Raw genomic sequence first — 20,224 nt, forward strand, 5'->3', positions numbered from 1 at the left:
AGGTCAGGAGTTTGAGACCAGCCTGGCCAACATGGTGAAACCCTGTCTCTACTTAAAAACACAAAAATTAGCCAGGCGTGGTGGCAGGCACTGTAATCCCAGCTACTCGGGAGGCTGAAGCAAGAGGATCACTTAAACCCGGGAGGCGGAGGTTGCAGTGAGCCAAGATCATGCAACTGCACTCCAGTGTGGATGACAGAGCAAGACTCTGTCTCAAAAAAAAAAAAAAAAAGAAAGAAAGAAAAGAAAACACACTAATACAAGCTCTATGCACACAGCAGAGGGCCATTACAAACCTTATTGGTGCTGTAAATTTTGGGGTGAAGTATTTTCTACCCCAGTGGGGTCCATATAAACTTCTCCTTTCTCTGACCTCCTAATGGCCCTGGTAACACTGGCCTTAGTCAAATACATTCCTGTTTTCCATGCACGAATTCCTAGTCGTCTACGTGTACTGCAATGAAGATGGAGGCCAGGGCTCTAATTCAACTCTGCTGCTAATATATAGGATACTGAGCGAGTCACTTTGACCTGTTTCTTCATGTGGCTTCCTTGCTATTCCTTCAGCACCACCAGCTACATGCCCCCCCATCAAAGAAAAAATATGTGGCTTTTGACCATATATGTGCTAACAAAACTACACATGCATTTACCCTCAGACCCAAAGCCCACTTCTACAAATTTACTCTGAAGATGTACTTCCACAAAAGTGAAATGACATATTCATGAGGTCACTCACTGTATCATTCTATACAAATTCTATAAAATATTAAAAACTTAGAAACAACCTATATGTCCATCCATGGAGACTGGTTGAATAAACTATGGTACACCTTTACAATAGTATTACATGAGCGAGGGAAAGAAGAGGGGCAAAACAGGAAGGAGGGAAGAAAAAAGAGAAAAAAAGATTTTTTCTTTTTAAAGAGACAGGGTCTCACTTTGTCACCCAGGCTGGAGTGCAGTAGCACAATCATAGCTCATTGCTGCCTCGAATTCCTAGGTTCAAGTGATCCTCCTGCTTCAGCCTCCCAAGAGGCTGGGATTACAGGCCCATGCCACCACACTTGGCTAATTTTTAGATTTTTCGTAGAGACACGATTTCGCAGTCTTGCCCAGGTGAGTCTTGAACTCCTGGGCTCAAGTGATCCTCCCCATTCAGCCTCCCAAAGTACTGGGATTACAGGCATGAGCCACCATGACTGGCCAAGAAAAAGATTTCTATGAACCAAAGTAGAAAACTGTCCAGGCTACGTTGTTAACTAAAAAAGCAAGATAGAAAATAATTATAATATATATATAGCAAATTATATATAAATTTATATATAAACATGATATTTTATATATATATATAATGCTACTTCTTATATAAGAAAGGAGAAACTAAAGTATAAATATTCACTTATTTTTGGGAAAAGAAACACAGGAAAGATACTCCAGAAACCAATGACAATAGTTAGCTATAGAGTAAGTGGGAATGTGGTGCCAGAGAGTAAGAATTTTCTTGGTTTTGACTTTTGAACTTTCTTTTCAAGAGATGGGGTTTTACCCTGTCACTCAGGCTGGAGTGTAGTGGCATGATTAGAGCTCACTGCAGTCTTGAACTCCTAGGCTCAAGTTATCTGCCTGCCTAAGCCTCCTAAGTAACTGGGACTACAGGTATGAACCACCACACCTGGCTAATTTTAAAAAAAAAAATTTTTTTTAGAGACAGGGTCTCACTATATTGCCCAGACTTCAAGGAAGCCTCCCACCTCAGCCTCCCAAGGGGCTGGGATTACAAGCACAAGCCACCACATCTGGCTGAATCATGTATTTTTATTTATTCAAAAATCAGATAAAAAGAAAAAACAAACCATAAAACTGAATATAAAGAGAAATGAATGGCTTTAATTCTACATTAAAAGCACATACAAGAAAGAATCTAAGAAACATTTCTTGATTAAAGAAAAAAACCAGCCAGGCATGGTGCTGCCTGCCTGTAGTTCCAGCTACTTGGGAAGCTGAGGCAGGAGGATCACTTGGGAGATCAAGGCTGCAGTGAGCTCTGATTGCATGACTACACTCTAGCCTGGACCACAGAGTGAGACCCTGTCACAAAAAAAAAAAAAAAAGAAAGAAAAAGAGGAGAGGAGAGGGGAGGGGAGGGGAGGGAAGGGGAAGGGAGGGGAGGAAAAAAAAGCAACTACATACAAAAAAGAATTCAAGAAATATTTAAACATGTATACATATGTAACAAACCCGCACGTTGTGCGCATGTACCCTAGAACTTAAAGTATAATAAAAAAAATCATTCTACCATTAAAAATATATATATATATATTTATTTAAATAGTGCTCTGACTATATCCCTTAGAGAGATATGTTCTAAGGACACAAAGACTTGCAAAACAAAACCAAATACTGTACTCTACTTATTTATTGCTAACAGAATTGGATTGGCAATTCTGAAATTTTTAATAGACTAAATGAGTAAATATATTGAGGTTCTTGAGAACCAGAGTTCTTACTGTGTGAGAAGGGAAATATAATTGTAAAGGGGAAAAGATGAGAGAGAATTCAGTGGTATTAGATAAAATTATGATTTAAAAAACACTACTGTATGCATTTCTTAGCTCTGTCTATTGGAAGGGCCTAAAAAACAAGGTCCTTAGTAGCGCCTGGATCTTGGTTTCTTAATAACACTCTGCATTAAAATGAAGCAAGGTTCTTTGGAGAAAAGACTGATTTCTAGTTCTGAAACAGAAAACACAAGGCAAATTGGAAACTTCTTATGCCATTATACGAAGAAATGCCCCAAAATTAATGTGGAGTTATAAAAGGACAAATACTGTATTCAAGCCAGTTTGAATGGGGCTTCCATTGGTTAACTTGGAAGAATTTGAGCATTCAAAGAATAATGATGGTAACAGATTATAGCATACGTGAAAAAAATAAATCCATCAGTCCACAGTGATTTTAAAAGAATGATGATGAAAGAAAAAATATTGGGGCTGGACACAGTGGTTCACATCTATAATCCCAGCACTTTGGGAGGCTCAGGCAGGCAGATCACTTGAGCTCAGGAGTTCAAGATCAGCCTGGGCAACATGGTGAAACCCCATCTCTACAAAAAATGCAAAAAACTTAGCCAGGAGTGGTGGTACACACCTGTGGACCCAGCTACTCAGAAGGCTGAGGAGGGAGGATGGCTTGAACCTAGAAGGCAGAGGTTGCAATGAGCTGAGATTGCACCACTGCACTCCAGCCTGGGTGACAGAGCCAGACCCTGTCTCAAAAAAAAGAAAGAAAAAGAAAAGAAATTGGCAGCAAAAAGGAAACATCTTCTCCACAAAAGAATTATATCTAATAAATGTAGAAGAAATAATAATTTTATCATTTTTAAGAACTCACCATGTTACAACCATCAATGCAATAACTGACAGCTTATCCATGAATGCTACCACTTGGTGAAAGTTAGCTGATAAACAAGTGTCTTAGTCCCTTCAGGCTGCTCTAACAAAATACCTTAAATTGGGTAATTTATAAACAACAGAAATGTAATGCTAGTTTTGGAGGCTAGGAAGTCCAAGAGGAAGGCACCAGCAGATTCAATTTCTGGTGAGGGCCCATTCCTCATAGTTGGTGCCTTCTATGTGTCCTCACATGGCATAAAGGCAACAAGACTCCCTCAACCTCTTTTATAAGAGCACTAATCCCATTCATGAGGAAGCAACCCTCATGACCTAAGCACCTCCTACAGGCCCCACCTCTTAATACCAACACCGTGAAGATTAACTTTCAACATATAAATTCTGGGGGGACATGAACATTCACATCAAAACAGCAGGATATTCACATAAGTCTCAAAGTATCAGCTCAAAGACTACTTAATTACAAAAAAGGAAGAGTAGCTTTTCAACTCAGAAATATGATGCTAAGGCCGGGCGCGGTGGCTCAAGCCTGTAATCCCAGCACTTTGGGAGGCCGAGACGGGCGGATCACGAGGTCAGGAGATCGAGACCATCCTGGCTAACATGGTGAAACCCCGTCTCTATTAAGAAATACAAAAAACTAGCCGGGCGAGGTGGCGGGCGTCTGTAGTCCCAGCTACTCAGGAGGCTGAGGCCGGAGAATGGCGTGAACCCGGGAGGCGGAGCTTGCAGTGAGCTGAGATCCGGCCACTGCACTCCAGCCCGGGCGACAGAACGAAACTCCGTCTCAAAAAAAAAAAAAAAAAAAAAAAAAAAAAAAAGAAATATGATGCTAATCAAACTTAGCATCACCAATAATGGAAGAAATCCACAGTATATTAATCCTGACATGATGCAATGGGAAATATCACCTATGTAGTAATCTCGCCAAGAATTTTAAATCTGGTTATAACCATGAGAAAATACACAAATCCAGATTGTAAGGCATCATGCTAATGACCAGCTTGATGTCTTCAAAGATGTCACTGTCATGAAAGATCAAGTTTAAAGGAGATTAACAGACATAACCACAAAATGTAATACTTGATCTTTGATTGAATCCTGGGAGTTTTTCAAAGAACACATTATTGATGAGACATAGGAGAAGTTTTATTAGAAAAGCTTATTACCTGATATTATTGTATCATGTTAAATTTCTTGGGGACAATAACAACACGGTGATTATATAGGAGAATGTCCAAGTTCTCAGGAGTTGCGTGATAACCTATGAGAAAATTAAGCGTCATGGTGTCTGTAACTTACTGTCAAATGGTTCTGAATTTTTAAAAAGTATATTCTAAATGCAAAGTGTTATCCTGGATAGGATCCCATAATAGTAAAAAAAAATTAGTAGAAAAACTGGTGAAATCCAAACAAAGTATACAATTTAGTTAATCATAATGTACTCATATTAATTACTTAGTTTTAACAACTAAACCAAGGTTAGGTAAGATGTTAACAGGAGAAACTGGGTAAAAGATGTACAGGATCTCTCCATATTAAAGATGCAACTTTTTTGTAAGTCCAAAACTATTCCAAAATTAAAAGTTTATTTTAAAAATAGATATTTAGAGAGATAAAGTAAACATGACACAATATTAACAACTGGTAAATCTAGGTGAAAAGTGCATGGATGTTTACTGGCCAATTCTTTCCACTTTTCTGTAGGCTTAAAATTTGTGGAAATGAAGTGTTAAAAGGAAATAAAACTACTGAAGGTTAAAAGTAAAGCAATGGAAAAGATAGTCTGCATGGACATTAACCAAAAGATAGCTGGTATTACTACATTGTTAGGCAAAGTGGCCTTTAGGCAAAAAAAAATTAATTAAAAATAAAGAGAAGGCTGGGCGCGGTGGCTCAAGCCTGTAATCCCATCACTTTGAGAGGCCGAGATGGGTGGATCACGAGGTCAGGAGATCGAGACCATCCTGGCTAACACAGTGAAACCCCGTCTCTACTAAAAAAATACAAAACACTAGCCGGGAGAGGTGGCGGGCGCCTGTAGTCCCAGCTGCTTGGGAGGCTGAGGCAGGAGAATGGCGTAAACCTGGGAGACGGAGCTTGCAGTGAGCTGAGATCCGGCCACTGCACTCCAGCCTGGGCAACAGAGCGAGACTCCGTCTCAAAACAAAAAATAAATAAAAAATAAAAATAAAAATAAAAAAATAAAGAGAAATGGCCGGGTGCGGTGGCTCATGCCTTAATCCCAGCACCTTGGGAAGCCAAGGCAGGTGGATCACGAGGTCAGGAGTTCGAGACCAGCCTGGTCAAAATGGTGAAACCCTGTCTCTACTAAAAATACAAAAACTAGCCAGGCGTGGTGGTGTGCACCTGTAATGCCACCTACTTGGGAGGCTGAGGCAGAAGAATTGCTTGAACCTGGGAGGCAGAGGTTGCAATGAGCCAAGATCGTGCCACTGTACTCTAGCCTGGGCAACAGAGCAAGACCCTGTCTCAAAAAAAAAAAAAAAAAAAGAAAGAAACACTTTCTAACTCGAAAAAGTTCAACTTACCAGAAGGAATACAATCTAAATTTATATGTACCTAACAAAACAGCCTCAAAATATATAAAACAAAAACCGTCAGAATTATAAGAAGATATAAGTAAATTCATGGTCATGAGAGATTTTGGTATACCTCTCAAAAACAGAAACAGAGGAAACAGTAGGGGTATAGGTTTGAACAATTCAATCCACAACTCTGACCTAATGGATACATACAGAACTTTGCATTTACAAAATACATATTTTTTTTCAAGCTCAAATGCAGCATTTATAAAAACTGACATATACTGGTCCAGAAAGCTTATCTCTAGTGACCAGAGGAGGCAAAAGGCACACCTCCATGGTGCTGGCACTGTGCCATTCTTCAACTGTTTGGTGACTGTGCAAGTGTTTGCTTTACTAATAAATTCTTTTTTTGGAGGTGGGGGGAGAAAGGGAGTTCATTTTTTGTGTGTGTGTATTATATATTTTTTGCTCACTTTTTGTGTATGTGCATTATATTTCAAAACTTAAGAAGAGTTAAAATCCTCTAGGAAGGCACTAACATACTAAGTTATATATAATAACATTATTATTATTATATACCCAATTATATTATTGCTAATAATAGAACAAGCCCAGTGTAGCCTGTTTTTCCTTCAGCATTTCAACTAACTGCTGTTTCTTCTGTTGAGTACTAGATGAAGTAATGGGCTTATGCTTAGACGACTCCTTATACAAAACATTTGTATCTCTACACATGAGAAGCATATTCAGCCTGGCAAGAAGCTTATTCTAAGAGAGACACACAGAAATTGAGACTGAAAAACCAAAACAGTACAGGTTAATAGACTCATAAAATAAACACAATCACAGTATTATTTTCCTTTCTCTCTTTTTTTTTTTTTTTTCTGGCCAAGCACATATAGTTTAGCTTTCCTAAGTTAAACATAAATAGGTTTGTGTTTAGGCAACAGAAAGCTAATTACTTAATTTCAGAAATAATTAAGGCTTTGCAGATCAGAAAGGACAGCAAAAGAATCTAGAGGAGTGCAAAGAAAGAATCAGTTGCCCCAAAGCAACCAATACAAAGAACATGATTACAGACTACAGTAATCTGAAGCCAATATACCTTGGTATCTATCACCAACTTCTTCAACAGTAACATTCACTAAAGACTTACTACTTGGCAGGCACTGTGTTATGATTTTCCTAGATCAGTTCATCTAAACATCTCACGATAAGCCTACAAGGTACCAGTATTAGTTCCATTTTATAGATGAAGAACTGCAGCTCTGAGTAATTGGCCAAGAGCACCCTAGCAGCAAAAAGAACTGGAAATCTAACCTACCTAGTCTGATTTCAGAGCATGCGTTCTTACCCCACTATGCTATACTGCCTGTCCCTAGTAGATAAGTGATTATTTGCACTTAATGATTTCTAAGGATTTGCAGTTTTAACATCCTATGATTTGCTTCAATAAATCTGTGATAAAGCATGGACCTAGTGGCCTCTAATTGTGGAGAGCAAAATAAGGAAGCTCAATAAACTATTTACATAACCTCAAAGTTAGAATTCAGGTTCCTTTGGGTTAACAAAATTGTTCTTTCTCCATATTAAACCCATCAAAATTAGAAATGTTTCTCCTGTTAGTCAATGCCTTACATTTTTTCCTCATATGAAGACAGATGAAGCAAATATTAAAAAACATTCCATCAAGAATAAAAGTATAAATCTGTAATACGGTCAGCATGACCTCTATTTTATCGACTGATTGATTGATTGAGACAGAGTTTCGCTCTTGTTGCCTAGGCTGGAGTGCAATGGCATGGTCTCAGCTCACTGCAACCTCTGTCTTTCAGGTTCAAGCAATTCTCCTGCCTCAGCCTCCAAAGTACAGGTGCCCGCCACCATGCCAAGCTAATTTTTGTATTTTTAGTAGAGATGGGGTTTCACCATGTTGGTCAGGCTGTTTTCAAACTCCTGACCTCAGATGACTGCCCACCTCGGCCTCCCAAAGTGCTGGGATTATAGACATGAGCCACCGCACCCGACCAGCATGACCTTTAAACACAACTGGACTCAAGACAAATTTAGTAAATGCAGATTTCAGGGCGGGGGGCAGGGGCGGGGGAATCTTCTTTTAAAATGCCCAAATTTAGTGTAGGTGAAATACACTGCTTATAAACTACTGATATTAGCCTTGAAGAAGCCATTATTGGTCCTTAGTTGAATATATTAAAGCTTTAAAAAGTCTTATAAAATGCAGGACCTATTTGTTCTTTATACAAAATACTTAGTAATTGAAGTCAAGTCAAAATATTCTCGTTTGTTCTTTTAAATCATCACGAAAGTTCTCATTTTAAAAAAAAAAAGCTAATTTACTATTTTTCTTTTTTTAAAAAAATACAGCGAACTCCATAAATCAATATACTATAAAAAGTTGTTAGGTACACTTCAGCCTTCATAAACAGTATAAAGTACACCTCAGAAAAGAAGCATACTAACACTTCCATGTTCATCTTAAAAACTAGAAACTTCTAGGAAACAGCAACAATTTGTTTTTTTAAGAAGAGTTTGGCAAAAACCATTTCTCTTAGACACCCAAAGAAGGGAAAAAAATTTATTAGGTCCAGTAATCAAAGATGACTTGATAGAATTATGATTACATGCAGAATTGGATGGTTAGAAATGAAATCAATCTATTTAGGTCCAGCCTAAGGTCCTGATCGCCAATGAGTAGACACAATCATAGTAGTAGTATTCCTAAGAAACCAGGATAAATCTCCAATGTGCATGAGTTTAATGAACCAGATAGATTATCGTATCGCCAATATCCACCCTTATGCCATTCTCAGTCAGATGAATTTTCTTGCTCATGAGGTCCACATTGAAAACAGCATGCTCAGAAATCGGGGTCTTCTCGGTGTGCTCTTTTCCCAGGACAGGAACTCGTCGAGGCCCCAACAGTGGATCATCAAATCTCATCAGTTTCACTTTGGAAAGGTCTACAACAAAATAAATTATCAATATAAGCATTTAATTACAGTCACTGACTCAAACCCTGGAAGCAGTCTGAGAACTCACTTTTTAAACACACTGGTTGTTATATCTAATCAAAAATATTTTCTTCAGATTATTAAATAAAAGCCACGCCAGGCATGGTGGTTCACACCTGTAATCCCAGCACTTTGGAAGGCTGAGGCGGGTGAATCACTTAAGGTCAGGAGTTCAAGACCAGCCTGACCAACATGGCGAAATGCTGTCTCTACTAAAAACACAAAAAAATTAGCTGGGCCTGGTGGCAGGCGCCTGTAATCCCAGCTGCTCGGGAGGCTGAGACAGGAGAATCGCTTGAACCTAGAAGGCAGAGGTTGCAGTGAGCCAAGATCGCACCATTGCACGCCAGCATGGACAACAAAGTGAGATTCTATCTCAAAAAAAAAAAAAAAATCTCAGGAGCAAAGCTAAAATGTAGCAAATCTTCATCCCCTTTCAGCTTTTACCCAGGTTAAAGTGTCAGAGATTCTGACATCTCCTGGAATTATAACCTAAGAGAGAGAAAGAATTGTGTGTATTTTTTAGCATTATCCTATTTGGTCTCTCAAATCATTTTTATATGCTTCAATTAACCATTGTACAGAGTATCGAAAAATCTAAAACTTATCCCTTTCTCGAGCTCCCTGGAATACACTAAACCTGCAAGAATTGTAGCTTTTCTCGGAGATACTTTTGGATAAATAATGACTACTCTAAGAAATGGCATTACCAGTTTCTCATTTGCTCAAAACAGTTTCTCATTTGCTCAAAAGATGAAAGTATTTATATTAACAAGTTGATGAGACAAGGAGAGCAGGTACAAGGCAGAGAAAGGACAGAAATTTAAGCTTTCAGGATTTTAAGCTTTAGGATGAGCTCTAATACCCACCCTGCTTGAGATTTTCCTAATCTGCTCTTACGCAAGCTGATAAAATAGCGCCTGACCAAAAAAAAAAAACACCTGTCCCTTGAACAACTTTATAATTCAACAATCCTACCAACAACTGAGCCCAAAAGAAGTATATTTATTTCAGCAATTCTGAGATTTCCCAACATCAAATGGTTTTATTTCACATGGCAGAAAAACGCCAGAAATGACTACAAATGCTGATTCTGGGTTTATATCTCATTCTAAGTGTAGTATGGCTAGTTATAATTAACCTGATCCATAGAAATAGAAGATATTTTCTGAATTACCTCCCACCTCTTTCTGAAACACACCTGAGCTACACTCCCTCATGTTGACTTGAGAGTACAAAGCTTAGCATAAGAAGGATAAGAGATAAAAGAAGACGTTAATGCAGCTGGCGGCTATGCCAAGAATACAAGTTATCCATGCATTATGTTCTCTTTGGGAAACAAAGACCGAAGGATTGCAAGTTTAGAGAAGGGGCTTATAGAACAATTACCTGCGACTACCACAAAAGCAAACCCTGTATAAGAGTCTTTGGAGAGTTTCTGCAGAGACTATACAATCTATTCCAAGACACAGTACAAGCCCTGAAAATTAAAATGGGAAGGGAGCAGGCGCAATCTTCATGACAGCTACGATCTTATTTTGGGGAAGAATACAATTCATTTTAACAGCTATTGCAATTCAACTTCAGTGGTACCAATATTTTGCTATAGACGCAGTGACAAGTTCTGCCAGATTTTATGCATAAGGCCTTTTACTGCAGATCTGCCTCTGCCTCTCTCTCTCTCACACACACACTCTCTTTCTCGCTAAAACAGACCTCCCTCATCATTCCAAGCAATTCTGAATCAAACTAGTTCAAAAAAACCTTAATACTCATTCAGGCTTCTAAGTGACAAAACATATTTGCTTTGATGTTTCACCATGTAGTTCATTACTGTCCACAGATTCGTAGAGCTTTCTTAGTGGTTTAACTGTCTTTTATCTCAGACTTCTCTTACCATTGAAACTGTTGAAATTTAAGTCTGCAACTACGTAAGATTTAAGGCTCTTAGAGAAAAGATGAGAGTGACTCTAAGTCCCTAGGGACTGATAATGAGAAATGAAGGCTTTCACTTCCAAGTTATTAGTTTATATATGACATGAGTTGTGAGTGATTCAAATTTATTATCATCAAATAGTTCACTCAGTGGCCTTTGTGGAATGAAATGATAGTTTTAGTCCAGTTCCTCCCAGACCCAGATCATAATCACCCTCAATACAATTAGCACTAATTGGCCAATTTGCTGTCTAGTGCAGCAAACAGACCAATAACTATGTTACTGAATTTAACTCCTCTTCCATCTCATATACTCAATATACTCAGGCCCTTTAGATATCAAGGCATCCTGAGGGCTTTTGGTAAAATATCAAGGTTAGATCTCTTCTGCAGATACTTATAGGAATAGCAATTTCAAACTCCCTCTAATGTTTCTATTTTCTAAAATTTACAGCAGCTACTAACATCAAACTTAAGACACTTTAGATAATATTTTTCACAGCTAGTAAGACAAAGGAGATAAGAATTATGCCAAAGGCTCAATGAGAAAAGACAAGAAATAGGAAATACATTTCAGTACAATTCTGCAGAACCTAGTCAGTGCTATATTTGAGTACATTTGAAATAGAGGTAGATTTAACATAATACAATATTCAATACAGAAATACATCCTTTCATGTGTTATAACATCATAATAATCCTATCCAGGCAGAGCTGGCGTCTCACGCCTGTGATCCCAGCACTTTGGGAGGCCGAGACAGGCAGATCACTTGAGGCCAGGAGCTCGAGACTAGCCTGGCTAACATGGCGAAGCCCTGTCTCTACTAAAAACAGAAAAACTAGCCGGGTGTGGTAGCTCATGCCTATAATCCCAGCTACTCAGGAGGCTGAGGCAGAAGAATTGCTTGAATCTGAGAGATGGAGGTTGCAGTGAGCTGAGATTGTGCCGCTGCACTCCAGCCCGGGTGACAAAGGGAGACTCTATATCAAAATAAGTAAATAAATACAATCCTATCCAGCGGGTTCACACAAATATCTATTTTCTTTAAAAGCCACTACCATGCTCTTTCTGCTTTTTGTGGCCTGTAAGCTCTGAGGATGAAGCTATCATTCTATGGTACCCAGTTCACTGAGAGGACATAATAAATGCATATAACAACATGATGAAACCTGAAGATATTTTGCTAAGTGAAATAAGCTAGACACAAAAGGAAAAATATTGTGTGATTCCAATTATATGAGGTACTGAGAACAGTCAAATATATAGGGGTAGGAAGTAGAACAGTGTGGTGTGAATATAAATTTGTATAGCCATTATAAAAAACACATATACGGGTTCCTCAAAGTATTAAAAATAGAACCACCACATGATGGAGCAATCCCACTACTGGACATATATCCAGTAAGAAATGAAGAAATGAAATCAGTATGTTGAAGAGATATCTACACTCCCATGTTTATTGCAGCACTATTCACAATAGCCAAGATATGCAATCAACCTAAGGGTCCATCAACGGATGAATGAAAAGAGAAAATGTGGTATACAATGAAATATTATGCAGACATAAAAAAGAATGAAGTCCTGTCATTTGTGACAACATGGATGAGGCTGGAAGACATTATATTAAGTGAAGTAAGACAGGCACAGAATGACAAATATCGCATGATCTCACTCACATGTGGAATCTAAAAAAGTTGATCTCATTGAAGTAGAGAGTAGAATCATGGTTATCAGAGGCTGGGAAGGATGGAAGAGAGGGGACTGGAAGGAGGTTGGTCAACAGGTACAAAGTTATAATTAAATGGAAGGAATAAGTTATACTGTTCCATTATACCGTAGATGACTACAGTTCATAATAATATATGGTACATTTCAAAATAGCTATAAGAGGAGCTGTTGAATGTTCTCACCACAAAGAAATGATAAATGAGGTGATAGATATGTTATTTATCCTAATTTGATAATTACACATTGTAAATATGTACCAAACCACACACTGTACTCATAAATATGTACATTTATGTGTCAAAAAGAAAACTTAAAAGAAAAAAAGAAAGCAGAGCAGTGATTACCAGGGACTGGAGGGAAGGAGAATGGGAGTTACTATTTAATGGGTACAGGGTTTCAATTTGGGATGATGATAAACTGGGCAAAGGATATGAACAGACATTTCTCAAAAGAAGACATTCATACAGCCAACAGACACATGAAAAAATGCTCATCATCACTGGCCATCAGAGAAATGCAAATCAAAACCACAATGAGATACCATCTCACACCAGTTAGAATGGCAATCATTAAAAAGTCAGGAAACAACAGGTGCTGGAGAGGATGTGGAGAAATAGGAACACTTTCACACTGTTGGTGGGACTGTAAACTAGTTCAACCATTGTGGAAAAGAGTATGGTGATTCCTCAAGGATCTAGAACTAGAAATACCATATGACCCAGCCATCCCATTACTGGGTTTATACCCAAACGATTATAAATCATGCTGCTATAAAGACACATGCACATGTATGTTTATTGTGGCACTATTCACAATAGCAAAGACTTGGAATCAACCCAAATGTCCATCAGTGACAGACTGGATTAAGAAAATGTGGCACATATACACCATGGAATACTATGCAGCCATAAAAAGGGATGAGTTCATGTCCTTTATAGGGACATGGACGCAGCTGGAGACCATCATTCTCAGCAAACTATCGCAAGAACAGAAAACCAAACACCGCATGTTCTCACTCATAGGTGGGAATTGAACAATGAGATCACTTGGACACGGGAAGGGGAACATCACACACCGGGGCCTATTGTGGGGAGGGGGGAGGGGGGAGGGATGGCACTGGGAGTTATACCTGATGTAAATGACAAGTTGATGGGTGCTGACGAGTTGATGGGTGCAGCACACCAACATGGCACATGTATACATATGTAACAAACCTGCACATTGTGCACATGTACCCTAGAATTTAAAGCATAATTAAAAAAAAAAAAAAGAAGTTGTAGAGATGGATGGTGGTGATGGTTTCACAACAATGTGAATGTATTCAAGCCTCCTGAACTGTACACATAAAAATGACTAAAATAGTAAATGTTATGTTAGGTATATTTTACCACAATTTAAAACACATGTCTATAAACAACAACATCCCTAACCCTAGTATACTCTTGCTGCTGATGCTCCGTACAGAGGGAAACAAAATAAACTGGTATTTCCCTCCTAGTATACCCTTTCCCCTTACCTTCATGGGTATAACGTTCAAGGCCCCATCCAAACAATACTTTCTCCATAAATTAATCCCTGATCACTGCAAGTGGAAATAATCTCACGTTCCTCTGTTCTATACATTTTACCTGTACCTTTCTTACTACACTCAGCAATTTCTCCTTACATTATCATACACTTCAATAGTGTATGTTCCCTACTCCTCTACTAGATGCAGCTCCTCATGAACAGAACTCTGTGGACTCCCCAAAGCCCCAGTATATACAAAGGAGTCTCTACATACACAGTTGTCTCTACAAACACTACATATAGTAGTGTCTCAATAAGTGTCCATAGAAGGGAAACAACTTCAAGAGAACACAAAATATATGACAGAATTAATTCCAAAGAGCTATTTCAAGTCTCCTATTTTAATTAATGTTACTACCCTAATATAGTTCCATAAATTAGGTGGTTGTTTGGGATTTATAAATCTTTTTAGAAAATTTTTGTAGTGATGGAAAGTGGCCAATCAACTTTTGATTGCTATCAAAAAGAAAAAAGACAGATAATACAAAATAGAGAATCACAACATTAATTTGTTGTGTAGCTCAGAAGAAAAATAAGACACACTATCTCCCTTCACACTCTGCTCACTGTAGGACCTAGCTGGATGATGAAAAGAAAAGCCATAAATTATTACATTGAATCTAATCACAAAAGATGCAGACTTATTCTTGATAGTAAGTTAAGATTACTGACATATTTTACCTGGAGTCACATTGTTTAGAAGAAAGAATATGAGCTTTGGAGGCAAACAGACCTGTTTGAATTCCAGCTCTAGAGTTTACTTACTAAACAAACTTTGCAAGTTACTTAGCCTTTTTAGCCTCCATTTCACCATCTGTAAAAGGGAAATAATAAGAACACTCTCTACATTATAGAATTGTAAAAGGACTAAATGGTTAACACATGGAAGACACTCAATAACTTTTACTCTGTTTCTCTTCCTTCTCAAGGAACAGACCTGCTGGACAGGTTAGTTTAGAATATTAAGGGTATGTGTTCCTTGATTCTGAGTATCTCTGAGACAGAAATCACTCATTACAGTTTTAGAGCTAGAAAGAAAGATGGAAAAATATCTAATCCCTCTATTGTCCTCACATGAGTAAACGAAAAATCAGTTTTAAGCTTAAGTGACATGGCAAAGTCACTAAGTTACCTAGCCACAGAGTCCCAAAAAGAATAGTTTTCTTGATTCTGAACCCAATACTTTTTCCATAATAATACACAGCTGTCCATAAGCAAGCCTGTTTCTTTTCTTTTTCCTTTCTACTTAAAACTCACCAAATCTACAAGCTACTGACAAATAGGAGTTTGGGGGAACAACTTACCTTTAATTCCTCGGTTCATTTTCATTAAACGCCTGATTATGGAATCACAGTTATCTCCTTGCCTGATTTCAATTTTGGTTGAGAAATGGCCATTGGATGGCTGGGGATTCACTAGAGAAACGGACACACCAGGCTAGGAAAACAACAAGAAAATAATAGTTTAACTTGAATACTGCTGAGGGAGGAGGAATCTCTGCTACGTTTTCAATGCCCAATGAAAGATGGATCTAATTGTGGTATTTTAAAATCATGACTAAGGCATACTCAAATACAAAAGAAAAGCTGTACAAGCTCATGCTTATAACCAAATGCCTAGGTAAAGATGACTATGACTATATATATCAACACTGATGATGGACACTAACAATAACTACATTTTCTCTTCCACAACCACCATCATTCACTGAATCTCTACTATGTATTAGGCATTGTACTAAGCACTTTATCGACGTTAGTTCTAGATCCCTGAAGTCGTTCTTTTGACCCTTTTTCACAAATGAGAAGCTGAGAACCAGAAAGATTAAAAATCAGCACAAGGTCACACAGCTAGTAAAGGGCAAGGTCAGGATTAAACATAATTCTATGTTGTACTTATAGAAGCTACATAGTCCAAAACCCTGTTTATTATTTTTAAGTGGAAAAAAGTCAAATGAGTCTTGTGAAAGACTTAAATACATAGTATCTTAATGGAATACCTGAAAATGACTTGAAATAAATATATTTGTATAAGGAACATTTTCATATACCTATCTTCATGGCTCAAACGACTGAACTATTAAAAGCTACCACATCTTAATGCAATGAGTGTACTCCTTACATGACGCTGAATTCAGGAGGTATCCATGATCATGATTTCCTTATTCTTTCAAACTAGGCCTTTTCTGTTTGCTGGGTTTTCAAATGTGGCAGAAGTAACAAAACATATCTAAGTCCTCTGCTTATCAAGACAAGGAGGGCAGTTTATAGACTCTCCCAACTGCAGTCCCCTGGACTTTGCCAAATGCTGCCAATCTGAATGGATTCTTTGAGACTGAAAAAACAGAATCTCCTTCCTCAAGGATCTAGATCCAGAAATACCATCTGACCCAGCAATCCCATTACTGGGTATATACCCAAAGGATTATAAATCATTCTACTATAAAGACACATGCACACATATGTCTATTGCAGCATGGGTCACAATAGCAAAGACTTGGAACCAACTCAAATGCTCATCAATGATAGACTGGATAAAGACAATGTGGCACATATACACCATGCAATACTATGCAGGCATAAAAAATGATGAGTTATGTCCTTTGTAGGGACTTGGATGAAGCTGGAAACCATCATTCTCCACAAACTAACACAGGAACAGAAAACCAAACACCGCATGTTCTCACTCATAAGTGGGAGTTGAACAATGAGAACACATGGACATAGGGAGCAGAATATCACACACCAGGGCCTGTTGGGGTGGGGTGGGCAAGGGGAGGGATAGCGTTAAGAGAAATACCTAATTTAGATGACAGGTAGATGGGTGCAGCAATCCACCATGGTACATGTATACCTATATAACAAACCTGCACGTTCTGCACATGTATCCCAGAACTTAAAAAAAAAAAAGGCCAGGCGCAGTGGCTCAAGCCTGTAATCCCAGCACTTTGGGAGGCCAAGGAGGGTGGATCATGAGGTCAGGAGATCGAGATCATCCTGGCTAACACAGTGAAACCCCATCTCTACTAAAAATGCAAAAAATTAGCCAGGCATGGTGGTGGGCACCTGTAGTCCCAGCTACTCGGGAGGCTGAGGCAGGAGAATGGCATGAACCCGGGAGACGGAGCTTGCAGTGAGCTGAGATTGTGCCACTGCACTCCAGTCTGGGCGACAGAGCGAGACTCCGTCTCAAAAAAATAAAAACAAAAAAACCCCAGAATCTCCAAAACCTTTTTGTCTTCACCAATAATGGCCCAAAACTAAGGGGTTAAAAAAAGCTATTGCAGCATAACTTAAGATGATGCATCAATCCAGTTTATACCAAAAACAAAACAGCCTTGAATAACAATCAAACCAAGACTCATCTGAGGTTTAAAAGCTCCTTTTAACTGTCTAAAAAGGTTCTACATTTCCAGTATTTTTAAATAAAAACCAGATACTGAAAATCATACTTTTTATTTTTAAAACCCACAAATAACATCTGATAGTTCCTGTAACAGTAAAGTGAGGAAAAAGTAAGTATTGCACTGAACAAAGGAATTGGGGCATTTCAGGTACATCCCCATTTCTAGCAAACAATGGGGTCTACAACAAACCAACCACTTAATATCTCTGGACCTTACTTGGTTCTATTTTTTAAATGTGGATTTAGATGTAATGATCTCTAGGTCTCTTCTAGTTTTAAAATGCAATGATTCAGTGAGATTCCTGCAACTTACTTCTATTCTAAAAACAGTAAGTGGTTTCCCAGGACAGCAGTCTTCCCTGATTTTATCTTCTGCTTCGGAGGCAAACTTGACTTCTATGTGCTCTAGCTAAATAGAGGGGAAAAAATGGAAGTTATTAGTATCACTTAATGTGATTCAAATTAATCACCACCTCATTTCACCAAGAACAAAACTAGGTTCTCCAGTTAACATGAAATGGTCTGTGCAATTTTATTATTTTCCATATAAATATTAAATGAAATCTGTAATCAGTTATTTAATATTCATTTTAGATGTCTCATAGTATTGTTATTTATATAGTCATGTTTATCATTTTCTATAATGAAATCTGGCATCTATCTGCCATATAAAACAAAATGAAAATCAGCATAAGAGGCTTCCACTTAAGACAAATTGAAGTTCAGATATCTATCATTTGAGAATAAAAGGCTTCCACTTAAATAAATGGAAGAAAAGCTCAGAAATATAGCACAGTGCATATGTCTGAACATAAGATGACCCTAAACATAAGATGTGTCCGCATGGTCCAAGTGAAAAGATCCAGGAAGTTTTTTGACCTACATGAATATATATGAATATTTAGATATATATAAAATGGATGTCATTTAATGTTTATTAATTTCATTAACTCATTTAAAATAAAATACTTAATTAGAAACAACTTTCTTCCATCTCCATATTTCACAAAACAATTTTACTTAAACTCCAAACCTGTATTTTTTTTTACTTGAGTGTCTTCATTATTACTAGGACCACTTTTTGAGTGCTCTAACAGTTTTCTAGAGCAAATGGCTTTTCCTTTGGCCTAAGTTGTCTGAGACCAGCTTATTTACAATCTATATATAAAGTTGTGACTGGGGCACAAAGATTGGATGGGGAGAAAGTCACAGATATGTAAAAGCTACTGGTACGGTTCTAGTTCTTGGATTGGGTAGTAGATTCATGAATGTTCATTTTATTATAAATTGGGAGAGAAAAAAAACATGGGAAGATATGGAACAATCATAATATATCATGAACCAGACATTATAATTAATCCAATTCTGCAAATCAAAAGGGAGGGGGGAAAAAAGCACCAATTCAGAGTACTCCATAACATAAGAGGTTTGGAAAGCATTTAAATATAAGGTCTCTTAAAAATAACTTGCAGTATAAAGTATAAATAATTTGCAGTATAAAGTATAAATAAAGTATAAATAATTTGCTGCTATAAAGACACATGCACACATATGTTTATTGCGGCACTATTCACAATAGCAAAGACTTCTTGGAATCAACCCAAATGTCCACCAGTGACAGACTGGATTAAGAAAATGTGGCACATATACACCATGGAATACTATGCAGCCATAAAAAAGGATGAGTTCATGTCCTTTGTAGGGACATGGATGCAGCTGGAAACCATCATTCTCAGCAAACTATCGCAAGAACAGAAAACCAAACACTGCATGTTCTCACTCATAGGTGGGAATTGAACAATGACATCACTTGGACACAGGAAGGGGAACATCACACACTGGGGCCTATTGTGGGGAGGGGGAGGAGGAAGGGATAGCATTAGGAGATACACCTAATGTAAATGACGAGTTAATGGGTGCAGCACACCAACATGGCACATGTATACATATGTAACACACCTGCACGTTGTGCACATGTACCCAAGAACTTAAAGTATAATTAAAAAAAAAAATTTGCAGTATCATATCCAGACATACAGTTTTTTAATGTATAATTGATCATATGTAAATTGAGAATTGATAAAATAAGATGACAGATCTTTTTTTCCTGCAACTTTTATACTCACCCATTTTTTTTCTCTCCAAAAATATTTCTGACTGACATATTTAACAAAGATACTAAACACAGAAGATGAAGTTTATAAAAAGATTTATTGTAAAATAAAAGAGCTGGATTATGGTTTAACTACTGTTAAATAGTTATTACAATCCCTGGACCTCTTACCTCAAGGGAATTAGTCAGGTAGACTATATTCTCCATAAGCACAGCCTTTTCATCAAATTCTAATTGCAAATCCAGTATACGAGGCCCCATCTTCTCCAGGTTTTCCTAATAGCCAAAATGGTATGGAAAAACAAAATCACAGTAAGAACATGTTGGAAAACATACTTCCTTCAAAGTAATCATTCTTCTCTTAGTTGATAAAATCTCAGATTTCAGGAGTTAAAGGAAAGGCCTTGGACTCATGATTTCCTTTACCTACATTTGCTTGTTAATGAAATTTACTAGCTCCAAATAGTTATCATTTAAAG

General features: G+C 37.7%; 1 protein-coding gene across 4 annotated transcripts in view; it reads right to left on the bottom strand.

The window, feature by feature from the left end:
* Window positions 1-7,673: 7,673 nt before the first annotated feature.
* The window catches only part of LARS (leucyl-tRNA synthetase), a 71,044-nt gene continuing 58,493 nt past the window's right edge, over window positions 7,674-20,224 (bottom strand). For 3 of the 4 annotated variants that reach the window (XM_025387070.1, XM_025387068.1, XM_025387069.1), the window contains exons 28-31: window positions 19,917-20,021; window positions 17,946-18,041; window positions 15,532-15,664; window positions 7,674-8,943 (exon numbers count right to left, since the gene is read on the bottom strand). In XM_025387070.1, coding sequence (XP_025242855.1) covers window positions 8,738-8,943; window positions 15,532-15,664; window positions 17,946-18,041; window positions 19,917-20,021 — 540 coding nt within the window. In that variant the 3' untranslated portion in view covers window positions 7,674-8,737. The remainder of the gene's footprint in view (window positions 8,944-15,531; window positions 15,665-17,945; window positions 18,042-19,916; window positions 20,022-20,224) is intronic. The other variant, XM_025387067.1, reaches the window with a different exon arrangement.

This window comes from Theropithecus gelada, chromosome 6 (genome assembly GCF_003255815.1).
Source record: "Theropithecus gelada isolate Dixy chromosome 6, Tgel_1.0, whole genome shotgun sequence".
Classification (NCBI taxonomy): domain Eukaryota; kingdom Metazoa; phylum Chordata; class Mammalia; order Primates; family Cercopithecidae; genus Theropithecus; species Theropithecus gelada.